Source organism: Petaurus breviceps, unplaced genomic scaffold (assembly GCF_028583685.1).
Source record: "Petaurus breviceps papuanus isolate PSGF00001 unplaced genomic scaffold, PetGlider_PUasm1.0 91133, whole genome shotgun sequence".
In the NCBI taxonomy this organism is placed as follows: Eukaryota; Metazoa; Chordata; class Mammalia; order Diprotodontia; family Petauridae; genus Petaurus; species Petaurus breviceps.
This window is the reverse complement of record NW_027187419.1, coordinates 20865315-20879066: the sequence shown is the minus strand read 5'-3', so window position 1 is coordinate 20879066 and position 13752 is coordinate 20865315. Positions and strand designations below refer to the sequence as shown.

Sequence of the window (13752 nt, the reverse complement as noted above, 5' to 3'; positions counted from 1 at the left end):
CACACACACACACACACACACACACACACACACACACACACACACACTCACGCAGGGTTCGAACTCCTCCCGCCCGCCCCTGGGCAGTACCCAGCACTCACATGCAGGGATAGTAGCCATAGGGAGGCAGAGCCGAGGGCTGTAAGGAATTGTCCTCGCAAAGCTCCGAGTCGATGAGCAGGTAGTCCTGGCTCTCATTTCTCCGAGCCCCGGTTCCAGGAGTACAGACCCTCCGAGGGCCATAGGGAGAGTTCTGATTCATGGCCCGCGCTTATCCGGGACGGTCACAGGGAACCCTGGGACAGCTCAGCCCTGGACCCAGTGACAGCCCAAAGTTGTCAGGCCAGAACACGTAGTGAAGGTGCCTCCAAATGGAGTCTCAGACTCCCGTGCTGGAGGAAGGGCTGGCCCTGGGGCCCGGCGGGACGCCGAGCAGACACTTCTTGAAGAAAAGGGTTGACGGCACTGATGAGCGGAAAGGCGCACACCACCGCTGTCGCTCCTGCCCAGCAAGGCACTTTGAAGAGCAGACAGGAAAGGGGCCCAAGCTTCTGTCCCAACAGAATGGATCTTCGGAGCCCCACAGGAAGCAAGCGTGCGTTCCCCGCTCCCCGAGGCAGAGAGAGCGCAGGCGGGGTCACTGAGAGAGCCGAGCGCTCTCGCTAGCTCGCCAGAGAAAACCAGAGGGAGCGGGAGTGATGAAGAGTTACTATGTCAACCAAGACTGTCCGCCCCCCGCTCCCCCGCCTTCTTCCCCCGCAGCTCGCGTCATGCTCCCGTTGTCTGTCCCACCTTCAAACGGAGCCAAACGGGTCCCTAGAACGAGTAGGGTGAAGTTTGCGCTTCTTCCCTCTGGTTCCGGCCTCCAGTGATGGGGCGAAGTCTAAAGGATCAAAGCAAGGACTGTTTGTGACGCCCAGGCTCTGCCAGATCAGGTATTTCGATAACGCTTCGAATCAGGCTCTCTCCAAGTGGTTATCATCCGTGCGCAACTCTAAGAAGGAAGTCCGTGCGTTCCAAAGGTTCTGTGCGGTCTGCCACAACATTGCGAGCTAGCTTCGTCTTCCCGTTATGTTCTTTTAGCAGTTTCCTTGTCTCCCCACCCCCACCCTTGCAAGTGTCACGACCCTCCTTCGAAATACACAGCACATACTCCCATAGGTCCCCCGCCTCTGCAAAGAAGGGAGGCAAGAGAGAACAAAACAAAATGCACAGCATTCCTATAATAATTTATTTTCAAATGATAATAATGCATCACAGCTTACAGAAATCTAGGGCTTGCACCTATATTCCATTCCCCTTAAGACCTACTTCTCTTTCCCTTGGTTCTCACCACAATGCAGTTAAAGGGAGTGCAGACAAGGGGGTTGGGGGATTAGTTTAAATGGCCAGCTCAAAGTCACAGGACTGGGAATTAAAAACAGTCCAGGTTTGAAGCCAGGCTATCGGTCCCAGAAACTTTTCACTGTGGTCAAGTTTGCCTCTCAAGGGTAGAAGACAAACAAGCGCTGCTGTGTGCAGTGCACTGGAATAAGGGCTATGTTATCTCATGTCTTGGGTATTACTACTTCGATTTTACAGATGAAGAGACAAAAGGCCAGAGAAACTGAGTGACTTGTCAAAGATTGCACAGCTAGAAAACGGAAAAGATAGGCAAGAATGGAGGGGGGGGGGAAAGGGGGGAGGGTTCCTTCTCATTGCAAGAGTATTTCTGCTGTATCACAGCTGTCTAAATAAACACAAGCAAGTCTTATTCAGGAGGCTATAAATTCCCATTTCAGAATGCAAACTCCTTGAGGGCAGGGATTGTTCTTAGTGTTAACTAAACTTTCTTTTAAAATTCAATTCAACAATTGCGTATGAAACATCTTTGAAACAGAAATTCTCCAATTTAGCATGTATTAAATATCTACTGTGTGATGAGCGATGTTCTAGGTGCTAGAGGAGATAGAAATACTCTGTTCTTAGACGATTGCAATACATACATAAATGACTATAATATTTGGCTGGCTAAAAATAATAACCTTCGTATCATCAGTCAATAAGCATTTATTAAATGCCTACTATGTGCCAGGCACTGCATTGAGCACTTTATGTTTCTTTAAATTTTATAAAATAATTTCTTCACAATCCAATAAAATAACTGTGAATGCCTATATTTCTTATTTGCCAGTGTTTCTCACATTTTATTTGGAGGAGTTTGTTTTAAATATTTGAGCCAAGTACATACAAGTAATGAACACTTCCACAAAAGCAAGGCAAATAACATTAGTAATGATCTAAATAGGAAAACTATACAATAATCAGTATCAAATGATACTGAAATGTCATCTTAGATGGCATCTTGGAACTGTACTATTGATATGTTATGTTTGTTCAATTTAATCTGACATTTAAATATGTATTATGTGCCAAGAACTGGGCTAGGTTCTGGGGATATAAAGGCAAAATCAGAAAGCTGTCTCTTCCTTGGGACCACTTATACTTTGGGAGGGAGATAAGTGTAACCTAGAATAGTAAATACAAAGAAGAGGCTAAGTACAGATCTCCCCACCAACACACCTTCCTGCGTCTGTAGACAAAACCAAGGGGTAGAGGAGCAGTAAAGATAAATTTCACTCTGACTGGGTCCATGCACACAAAGGGAAACCCAAAATTTTGACAAATGGGAAACAAATCAAGATTCATCTACTGGAAACATTTCCATATAAAACATTTTGTGGTCATATTATCCAGATTATTATCTCCATTCTCCACTTCCCAACTTCTTTGTAAGGAGACCCAACCTAAAGGGCATACTTATTAAGCAAGTATCCCCTAGCATCATTTCCTTGGTGGAAGTACAGACCATAGCATATCTACTTGGAATGCAATTCCTCAAGATGTAGATGCATTTCCCAGGCATGCTGTTTCAGCAAGGCTTCTTGAGGAAAGGTTCACTCACATTAATGACTATTTTCCAACTAAAACTATGTGGTAGAATAGCAAGTCATGATCGGTGGTTATGTCTATAAAGAACCATAAGGCACATTGGTGGTTAGTTATTTTCTTGACCATTGTCTGACCCTTGAAACAGTTGAACAAAATAACCACAGAACTTTGTTACAACTCTAACATTCTATGTTTTTTCCTCGGTGGTCACAAAAGCATACCTATTTTTCTCTAATTAATATATACCTAATTTTTCTTTCTATACCATTGAACTCATTCTCTCCTGCCTTGAGAACTATCTGAGATATTCCTACCTGTCTGTAATGTATTATTGCTATTCAAAGTGTGTTAGTGTAACTATCAGTATTGGGAAAACAACACCAATAAAAAGGGGGAGAGGAAGCAAAAGTCTTTGCTATTTATAGATTTATGAAGCTTATTTTTCCTCAGTGTGGGAAAAAAAATTGAAGGCCAGACCTTCAGCCAACAGCAATACTAAGTTTTTCACTACTCTACTAAGAAAAATTCATGGTAATTGGAGTGTCTCTCAACCAAATAACAGAAGGCTGTTGTTATGTTTCTCCATCCTAAGATACGCAGAGTCATGTTTAAGGCATGTTTGTTACTATCTAATAGCTAACAGAGAGGATAGCATAGCACAACAATATTAGCTAGCAATTTTATAACTCTTTAAAGTCTGGAGAGTGCTTTATAAATATTATCTCATTTTATTTTCACAACAACTCTGGGAGGTAGATGCTATTATTATCCCCATTTTATGAATGAGGAAACTGAGGGAGATGGAGGTAAAATTACTTGCCGAGAGTCACATATCTGAAGCCAGATTTGAAGCCAGGTCTTCCTGACTCAAGGTCTGGTGCACTAACCACAATGTCACCTTGTTGTGCAAAATCATCCTTGGAGTGAGAAAGATCTGGGTTCCAATATTGCCACTTGATACCTATTATTTATGTGACAATGGGCAGTGTGGTACAGTGGAAAGATAACTGGGTTTGGTGAGCTGTTCTAATTGCTACCTACATGACTTTTGTCAAGTCAGTTACTCTCTTTGGGGCTCAGTTTCCTCATCTGTAAAATGAGGCTGAGGGTTAAATGACCTTTAAAGTCCTTCTGACTCTACATCTATGATCCTGTTACTCTCAGTCCTCCCCAGCAACTCTCTAAAAACTGTAAGTTAAGGACCAGCTGATCTCTATGTAGGTTAGGAAAGAATATGTATTTATGTAGCACCTACTATGTGCCAGACACTATACTAAGTCCTTTACAAATATTATCTCATTTCATCCTCACAACTCTGTTATCACCATTTTTACACTTGAGGAAACTGAGGTTAAGTGACTTACCAGGATCACTCAGCCATAGCATGTCTCAGCACAATGCCTGACACATAATAGGCATTTAATAATTGATTATTGTGCTGTAGTAAATGTCTGAGGATGGATTTGAACTCAGATCTTTCTCACTCCAGGTGGAGTGCCATATCTACTGTGCCACCAGTCACCTCTAACATAGAAGTTGTAGTCTACATGGGTAGAAAGTGTTTATCCACACCTACGAAATCAACTAAAACTTAATTGTCTGATTAAAACAACTAATGATTAAAAAGTTATTAGACACTAAATGAGTTGCCATTTTGTTTTTTATAGCTATTACATTTAAAACCACAATGTATAAGATACTTGAAAAGCCAACAAAATAGATACCTCATTACAACAATAACAAGCTAATTTGTTTGCTGGCACCAAACAGAGAAAAAAAACCTGTGGCACAGAAACAGATTTTAGTTTATTTTCTACTCACATTGTGACACATTGTGCATTAGAAAAAAGTTAGCAAACATCAGTGGTGCCACTTCAGATTTAGCTTCAAAGAGAAAATCAAATATTGTTTACTGTTACAGACTTAGCTGTTGGTGGATCTCATCATAACACTATTTCATTCTCATGTAACTTCTTTGGCACTGGACAAACTAATCCCTTTAAACATATGGTGTGAAACTAATTCATTATTTCACAAGACACGGCCTGTCTTCCTGAAATGTTACATTTGAAGAATAGTTAGTGAAGAAGCAAAGCTAACAAATGGGTATCAAGTGCTTATCACACAGGCACAGAATCAGAGCTTCCGAATGTTAATGCTGGGAACGACTTTGGAAACTTTAGTCTGGTTCTCTCACCTCTCCAGTGAAGAAACCAAAGATCAGAGAAGGAATGTCAAGTCCAAAAGCATTCATTAAGCACCTACTATGTGCCAGGCACTGTGAAAAGTCCTAGAGATACAAAGGAAAGCAACAGTCCTTATGAGGAGCTCACTGCCTAATGGAGGAGACAACATGTAAACAACTACCTAGAAACAAGATAAATACTCAGAACATCTTATGCAATGAACATTAAGGAGTCCAGTCAGTGGATTACAGAGGATACAGAAGGGAGTGAGGTGTAAGAATACTGGACAGGTAAGGTGGGACCAGGTTATGAAGACCTTTAAAAGCCAAACAGGGGATTTTGTATTTCATCCTAACAGTAATCCCAAGGGAGGGGCCACCCCTTGACTCACTTCTTAAAGAGGCCTATTCATTGAATGGGCATTATTACCTCATTCAAAATGAGAACCTGCAAGGGCCAGGGTCTCCCACTGCATCCTGGGCCATCTTGAGTCATCCTGATGAATCTCAGGCCACTGGACCCAGGCAGCTTTGGAGAAGAAAGTGAGGCTGGTGACCTTGCACAGCCCTCCCTCACTCAAATCCAAGTCAACTGCAAGTCATGTCATCATTCCCTGATGTCATGATCCTTTTTGGACATGATCCTGTTTGTCCCAAAGGACAAACACAATAGGTAAGTAATAGGAACCTTCCCCCACAAATATATATATATATATATATATATATATATATATATATTTTTTTTTTTTAATTTTATTTTTTCAATGAGCAAAAAAATCTTCTTTTTCTCTTACCCATCTCAACTTCCTACCACACCAATGAGAATGAAAGAGAAACAAAATCTCAGTTATAAACATATATAGTCAAGAAAAACAAATTGCAGCATTGACCATGTCCAAAAAACATACGTCATTCTGTACTCCAAGCCCTTTTCCTCCCTATTAGAGGTACATAGGCTGTATGAGGTGTTCATGGAGGACTGGCACCTCTCATGTGAGGGTTGCCAAGCCCATTTCAGGGCTGCTCATCTACCTTTGTTGTCCACCTGTGACTCAGCTCTTACCTGTGACTCAAAGAAACTGCAGCATGTGCAGTTACCAGACTGATAAAACTGTCGAATCAGATGGGCTAAACCAGATTGAGGGTAACGAAAATGCCTCAAATCCATTGGTGAGGTAGAGGGATGCCTGCCCTAAGCATGTGAAGACATCCCCCAGTAGAATGAGTGGATGAGAATAATTTGTTCCAAAGGCCATGAAGGCAGCTGAAGCAGAGCACTTAGAACTTGGTCAGATATTGAAGAAGCCAAGGTCATCCACTGCATCCTGGGCCACAACCTGTTGTCCTGACTTTCATCTTGTCACTTGACTTTGATGACTCTGGAAGAGAGAGTGAGGCTTACGACTTTGTGCAGCTCTGCCTCACTTCAATTCATGCTCAAGATAAGACATCACCCTGTGATGTCACTGGTCCTTCTCAAAAAGGTGGGAGAAACAACAGCAACAAAGAGGAGGTGTGTAACATGTTTCATCATGAGTGCTCTAGGCTTGTGTCTGGTCATTAAGCTGATTTGAGTACCCAGTTCTTTCAAAGATGTTTGGCTTTACCATATTGTTGTTAATGTATAAATCGTTCCCCTGACTCTGTGAGCTTCACTCAGCATCAGTTCATGCAAGTCTTCCCAGGGTGTTGTTTTTTTTTTTTAATCATTCTCTTCATCATTTCTTACAGCACAGTAGTATTGTTCAGTCATTTTTGAGGTGTGTCTGGCTCTTTGTGATCCCCGTGGAGTTTATTTGGCAGAGATACTGGAGTTATTTACCATTTCCTTCTCTAGCTCATTTTACAGATGAGAGAGCTCAAGCAAACAGGGTTCAGTGACTTGCCCTGGGGTCACATAGGTGGTAAATGTCTGAGGATGGATTTGAACTCTTCCTGACTCCAGGTCGGGTACGCTGTCCACTGCTCCACCTAATGTCCAATAGTAATATTGCATCACATTTATATGCCATAAATTGTTCAACAATTCCCCAATTGATGAATACCCCCTTAGATTCTAATTCTTTGCCACCTCATAGAGAGCTTTAAATATTTTTTGTATCCTTAGCTTGAGGGTACCTTTGTTAATTTACTCTCTCTAATCCCACTTTTTCCCTCCTCTCTTTCCCTTCCATTTCTGCGTTGAATGAAATGTATGTTTGTACTCAATTATGTGTCTGTGTATTCTTCCCTTTTTTGACTCTTTCAGAGGAGAGTGAAGTTCCAGTGTTAGTCACTCCCTCCACCCCCCCTCTTTGTTTGCATAGATGTCTACTTTTATAACCTGATTATGTGAGGTAATTTTACCTGATCTTCCTTTCCCTCCTCCACATCCCCAGTGTATTCCTCTTCCTATCTCTCCTAAGATCATCATGAAATAATAACAAAATCATTCCCAGGCCTTGTCTAATTAAACTCTATCTCTGCCCCCAAATTATGAAAGAAGAAACACATGTATCACCTCCCCAAATTAGAATGTGAGCGAGTTATTCTTATTTAGCTCCTAATGATTATTCATTTCTTTTACCTTTTTAATCTTTGTCTTGATTCCTACACTTAAACTTCAAAGTTTCTATGCCACTCTGGTCTTCTCATCAGGAATGCTTAGAAGTCATCTATTTCATCCAAATTCCATTTTTCCTCTTGCAATATTATACTCAGTTTTACTAGCTAAGTTATTCTTGGTTGTAAGTCTCTATCCTTTGCCTTCTGGAATTTCGTATTCTAAGATCTCCACCGCCATAAAGTAGTGGTTTCTATAGGACACCTGATCCTGACTGTGGCTCAATAATACTTGAATTCAGATGGCCCAATGATTTTTAATTTTATTTTCTCCTTGATCTGTTTCTCAGCTCAGTTGTTTTTGCTATAAGGTACCTTATATTATCTCCAATTTTTTCAGTCTTTTGATTTTGTTTTAATACTTCTTATTGTCTTATGGAGTAATTGCCTTCTATTTGTCATATTCTAATTTTCATAATTTCTTGGGTAAGGATATGTATCTTTTGTGCCAACCCATTAATTCCCTTTCGAGTTCTTTCTTCCACAGTTCATATTTCTTTTGTTCCTTTTTTTACCTCTAGAACTCTCATTTCCTTTATAAATACATTTTAAAATTTTTCTTTAAATTCTTGCTTCATCTCTTTCAGAAATTAGATATCTTTAGGTTGAAGCTGTCTTTTGTTCTGAGGGTTTGCCTGCAGATGTTTTGGAGTCATTCTCTTCTTCTAGGGTTGTGTTGTTTTTTAAATTATTTTTTAGTTTACATCATTCATTTCCACAATATTTTGAGTTACAAGTTTTCTCCCCATTTTTCCCCTACACATCACCCCAAAACAGTGATCCCACTGAATAACCCCTCCCCCAATCTGCTCTCTCCCATATCTTCCCCCATCCCCCTCCCACTTTCCAGTATGGCATGGTGGATGATGCCCCAGTGCCTGTATATCTTATTTCCCAGTTACATGTAAAATACTACTACTAATAATATACATATATTTTAAACATTTGATTTTAAACCTTTGAATTCCAGATTCTTTCCCTACCTCCCTCGTCACCCATCCTTACTGAGAAGATAAGCAATTTAATAGGTTGTAAATATGTAGCTATGCAAAACATTTCCATAGTGGATATATTGTGAAAGACTGACTATATTTTCCTCCATCCTCTCCCACCCACACTAGTTCTATTCTCTACTTTGATCCTGTCCCTTTTCAAAAGTGGGTGCTTCCAACTTCCCCACCCCAGCCTGTTCTCCCTTCCATCCCCCCTCTCATCCCCTTCCCCCCTACTCTCCTGTAGGGTGAGATACCCTATTTAGTGTGTATGTCATTCCCTCCCTAAGCCCAATTCAATGAGAATAAGGTTCACTCATTCCCTTTTACCTTCCTGTTCTTCCCCTCCATTATAACAGTTTCCCTTGCCTCTTCTATATGAGATAATTTACCCCATTCTGTCTCTCCCCATCTCTTCTCATTATATTCCTCTCTCACCTCTCAATTTCACCTTTTATATATCATCTCTTCCTATTCAGTTGATCCTGTGCCCTCTATGTATACCTGTACACATATATACACACATTCACATATGTTTTCATATGCACATATACCCTCCTATATAGACATATATTTGTATGTATACATATATGTGTTATACATATACATACATATATACATTTCTATTCTGTTCAACTATTCTCATACTGAGAAAAGTTTCATGAGTTACAATTATCATTTTTCCATGTAGGAATGTAAGTAGTTCAACTTTGATAAGTAACTTATGATTTCTTTTCCCTGTTTACCTTCTCATGCTTCTCTTGCTTCTTGTATCTGAATGTCAAATTTTCTATTCAATTCTGTTTTTTTCATCAAGAATGCTTGAAAGTCCTCTATTCCATTGAATGACTATATTTTCCCCTGAAACATGATACTCAGTTTTGTTGGGTAGGTGATTCTTAGTTTTAATCCCAGCTCCTTTGTCCTCCAAAATATCATATTCCAAGCCCTTTGATCCCTCAGTGTGGAAGCTGCCAGATCCTGTGTTATCCTGATTGTGTTTCCACAATATTCAAATTGTTTCTTCCTGGCTGCTTGTAATATTTTCTCCTTGATCTGGGAACCCTGGAACCTGGCTATAATATTCCTAGGAGTTTTCTTTTGGGGATCTTTTTCAGGAGTTGATTGGTGGATTCTTTCAAGCTCTATTTTGCCCTCTGGTTCTAAAACATCAGGGCAATTTTCCTTGAGAATTTCTTGAAGGATGATTTCTAGGTTCTTTTTTGGGTCATGGCTTTCAGGTAGTCCAATAATTTTTAAATTATCTTTCCTGGATCTGTTTTCCAGGTCAGTGGTTTTTCCAATGAGATATTTCACATTGCCTTCTATTCTTTCATTTGTTTGGATCTGTTTAATAGTATCTTGATTTCTTCCATTTGCTCCAGTCTCATTCTGAAGGAATGATTCTCTTCAGTGAGCTTTTGAGATTCTTTTTCCATTTGGCAAATTTGCTTTTTAAGGCATTCTTCTCCTCATTGGTTTTTTGAGCCTCTTTTGCATTTGAGCTAGTCTGTTTTTTAGGGTGTTATTTCTTCAGTCAGGTTGTTGACTCTAATTTCATACTTTTCTTGCATCATTCTCATTTCTCTTTCCAATTTTTCCTCTACTACTCTTATTTGGTTTTCAAAATCCTTCTTAAGCTTCTTTATGGTCTGTAAGCAGCTAATTCTTTTGTTGGAAGCTTGTGGTGCAGGATTTATGACTTTTCTGTTTTTCTCCTATTCCATGCTTTGATCCTTTTTGTCCCAAAAAAAGGAATCCAAAGTTGTACCACTGTGCTTTCCTTGCTACCCTCACTTGCTCATGTTGCCACTTTATTACTTAACTTTTGAGCTTTTTGCCATAGTAGAACTCTGCTACCAGAGTGGGGAGCTTTGTCCCAGTTGCTGGGGTTTTCTCAGCTGCTGGAGCTATTAGTAGGCTGCCCTCTCTGAAGCCTCCACAAGCTCTGGCACACTAGTCACACACCCCAGAACCTCCACCCCAGAAAGTGATCCAGATCAAAGCAGGTTAAAGCAAGAGCGATTACCCTTCAGACTGGTTGCTTGGTCCCCCTACAATCTGCAGGCCAGGAGCTCTGAAGCAGCCACGTGGCTGCAGCTGCACGGCCACCGAGCCTCAGTGGCTTCTCCCTCCGGGGGACAAAGGTCACACCACACTCCCAAACTCCCAGGTCCCAAAGTCCACACTGCACTGACCTCTCACTTTGTTCTTAGCATCTATGGGTTGATAATTTTGGAAACCGCCATAACCGCAGGTGATCTGAAGTCCCTCCAGCTGGCAGCTGGTTGTAGCCACCCTGAGGCTAAAACCTCAGGCTCAAATGGGGCTGAGCTCAACTCCCAGAGCACTGCACTGTCCCCTTCCTGCCAGCCTGCCGGACTGTCTTCAGTGGGGGGTTAGCTTCTCTGTGTCATTTTGTGGGTTCTGTAGCTCCAAAGTTTGTTTAGAGACATTTTTTACATGAATTGGAGGATGTGGGAGTGGGAACCTATGCAGAAGTCCTGTTTCTACTCTGCCTTCTTGACTCTGCCCCCTTGGATTGTATCTCAAGAGTCCCTGTCATCATAATAGCTTTTTATGATGGAATTATTTTTCCATTTGTTCATTTTTCCATCTCACTTGTAGACTTTGGACTCAATATTAAAGTCAGGATCTGTGCATTTCTGGAGGGAATGTCTGGGCTGGTCCTGTTGCTGCTTTCTTGTAATATTGATTGCTATGTTATTCCAGGATCTCAGGACAGCTCCAGCTAAGGATCTGCAAGCTTTCAGTGCTCCCAAAGTGATCTGATCCAGGGCAAAGTCAGGTTGGCAACGCTGTTTTGATCTCTGCAAATTTCTGACCTAGATTTAGGTCTAAGCAACAGGAAACTGACTGCTGCTGGACTCAGGCTCTATCAGTCAGCTGGAAAGCTCTTTTGGTTGAGATCAAGAACTATATGCTTCCCTTCTGCCCTGGTTATTCTTATGCAGACTTCAAATTGTGCTACAGGCTGGAACTGAGGGTCTGAGCTTCACCAAGGCTATTGCTGCAGCCCATTCCTACCTTCTCAATCTTCTAATACCTTACTACCCACCACATACTCTGTAATCCACTGACACTGTTGGCCTTGCTGTTCCTCACACATGACATGCCATTGCCTGACTGAACTGAGCATTTTTCCTGGTTGTCCTTCATGGCTAGAATGGTCTCCCACCTTATCTCCATCTCCCAGCTTCCTAAATTATAAAAAAAAAAAACCTTTATAAATGTGAGATGTTCTTGTATTTCAGAGTTTTTTAACCTGAGGTCTGGGAATTTATTTTTTGAATTGGTGGCTGTATTTCAATATTATTCATTTCCTTTGTAATCCTATATATTTTATTGTATGCATTTAAAACATTAAATAAAAATTAAATTAAATTATTTTTTAAATAAATAAAAAACATTATTCTGAGGAGACCAACATTTTACTGAACTGACAAATAATTACATAACAACAAGGTTAAGAAACCTTACTGGAGATGATATAAATCTAACTAATTCATCAAGTTAATTATTTAACACACAGTTAAGTAATGCAGTAAGTAAGAGTGTTGGACTTGCTGTCAAGAAGCTCCCAATTCAAATCCTACTTCAGATAGTAGCTATGTGACCCTGGGAAAGTCCCCTAACTTCTCTCAGTCTCAGTTTCTTCATCAGTAAAATGGAGATAATAATAGTACCCTACATCACAATGTTACTTTAAGAACCAAATGGTATAACATGCACAGTGCTTTGCAAACCACAAAACACTATATAAATGGTAGCTATAATTATCATCATCATCATGGTTGATGTTATTTTTATGTCCCTATATAGGAATATAGGAAGAAAGAATAACACAGTGGCATAATATTTACAAGCAGAGTTAACAGAGGGAAAAAGAGAATATTCAATGCAATCCATGGCCACATATAGAAATTCATATTTTCTATATTTTCATCTTTCCTTTCTTTGATCCACTTGAGTGATTATAGTCTGAAGCATACAATTAAGCATTTGATTATCAACAATAGCATCTCATTTATCTGGTCCAGATGATGGATAAGTGAAACTTGCCCTTTTGAGTACCAAAACTAATTTTAGTTTAAACATCTGAGATGAAAATTTTTCTATAATGGATTGTAGGGTTTTCTACCTCCTTACATGGAGCTTGTGCATAATTGAAGCCTTTTCTTGATGAATCAGCATCATGGTTGTGAACATCTGGGTCGCAGGATTTGGCGCCAGAAGAGATTAGAGATATAATCTAGTAGAATTCCTTCATTATACAAAGGAAGAAACTGAGGTCCAAAGAAATTGAGAAACATAACAAAGTCGCTTAGTTAAGTGATTAGTCTATAATTAACAAGTAGTAGAGCCAGTATTGGATCCCTGTGCTGTACAATGGCACAATGCCCTTAGATTCCACTGAGATATGTAGACCCCATTGCCACAGCTCACTTTGTCCAAGACAAATGTTTTCGGAGTTCTTGTGTTCACTTTGTATGGTTTTTCTGTCTCCTCATTATAGTTAATGTCTTTTCTCCCCAGTTACCATTCCACAGTCACTTTTTTTAGACTCAGAGTCAAGTTCATAAACCTTAGTTAACTTTTTTTGCCTCCATTGTCTTGTCTGCTTACTTCCTCTTACTTGGTCATATTCCAGAGAGTTGAAGTTTCCAGAAAAGTGATTTCTGACAAAGCAAGGGCTTGCTATGATGCCTTACGTCATCCTCTAATTCTATCATTCTTCCTGGGCTTATCAGTCTAGTCATAGCATATCTATGGGGGGTTTTATCATTGCCCAACATTTTAAAACATATTATTTCATTAGATCCTCCTAATAATCCTATAAGGTAGCAGGAGTAGGTATTATTATTCTTTTATTTTATTTTTTAATTTTTATTTATTAATGAAATGAAATTAATTAAAATCTTATTTTTATTTATTCTTTATTATTATTATTCTATATATTTTTCAGATGAGGAAACTGAGGCTCAGGCATGTGAATTGACTTGTCCATAGTTACCTCCTTCA

At 40.0% G+C, this 13752-nt stretch overlaps 1 protein-coding gene across 2 annotated transcripts in view; it reads right to left on the bottom strand.

Annotated features, from left to right (window-relative positions):
- Positions 1–1057, bottom strand: part of TRPC6 (transient receptor potential cation channel subfamily C member 6) — a 172553-nt gene extending 171496 nt beyond the window's left edge. For both annotated transcript variants that reach the window (XM_069079718.1, XM_069079719.1), the window contains exon 1: positions 102–1057. In XM_069079718.1, the coding sequence (XP_068935819.1) occupies positions 102–262 (161 nt within the window). In that variant the 5' untranslated portion in view covers positions 263–1057. The remainder of the gene's footprint in view (positions 1–101) is intronic.
- Between the last annotated feature and the right edge of the window lie 12695 nt (positions 1058–13752).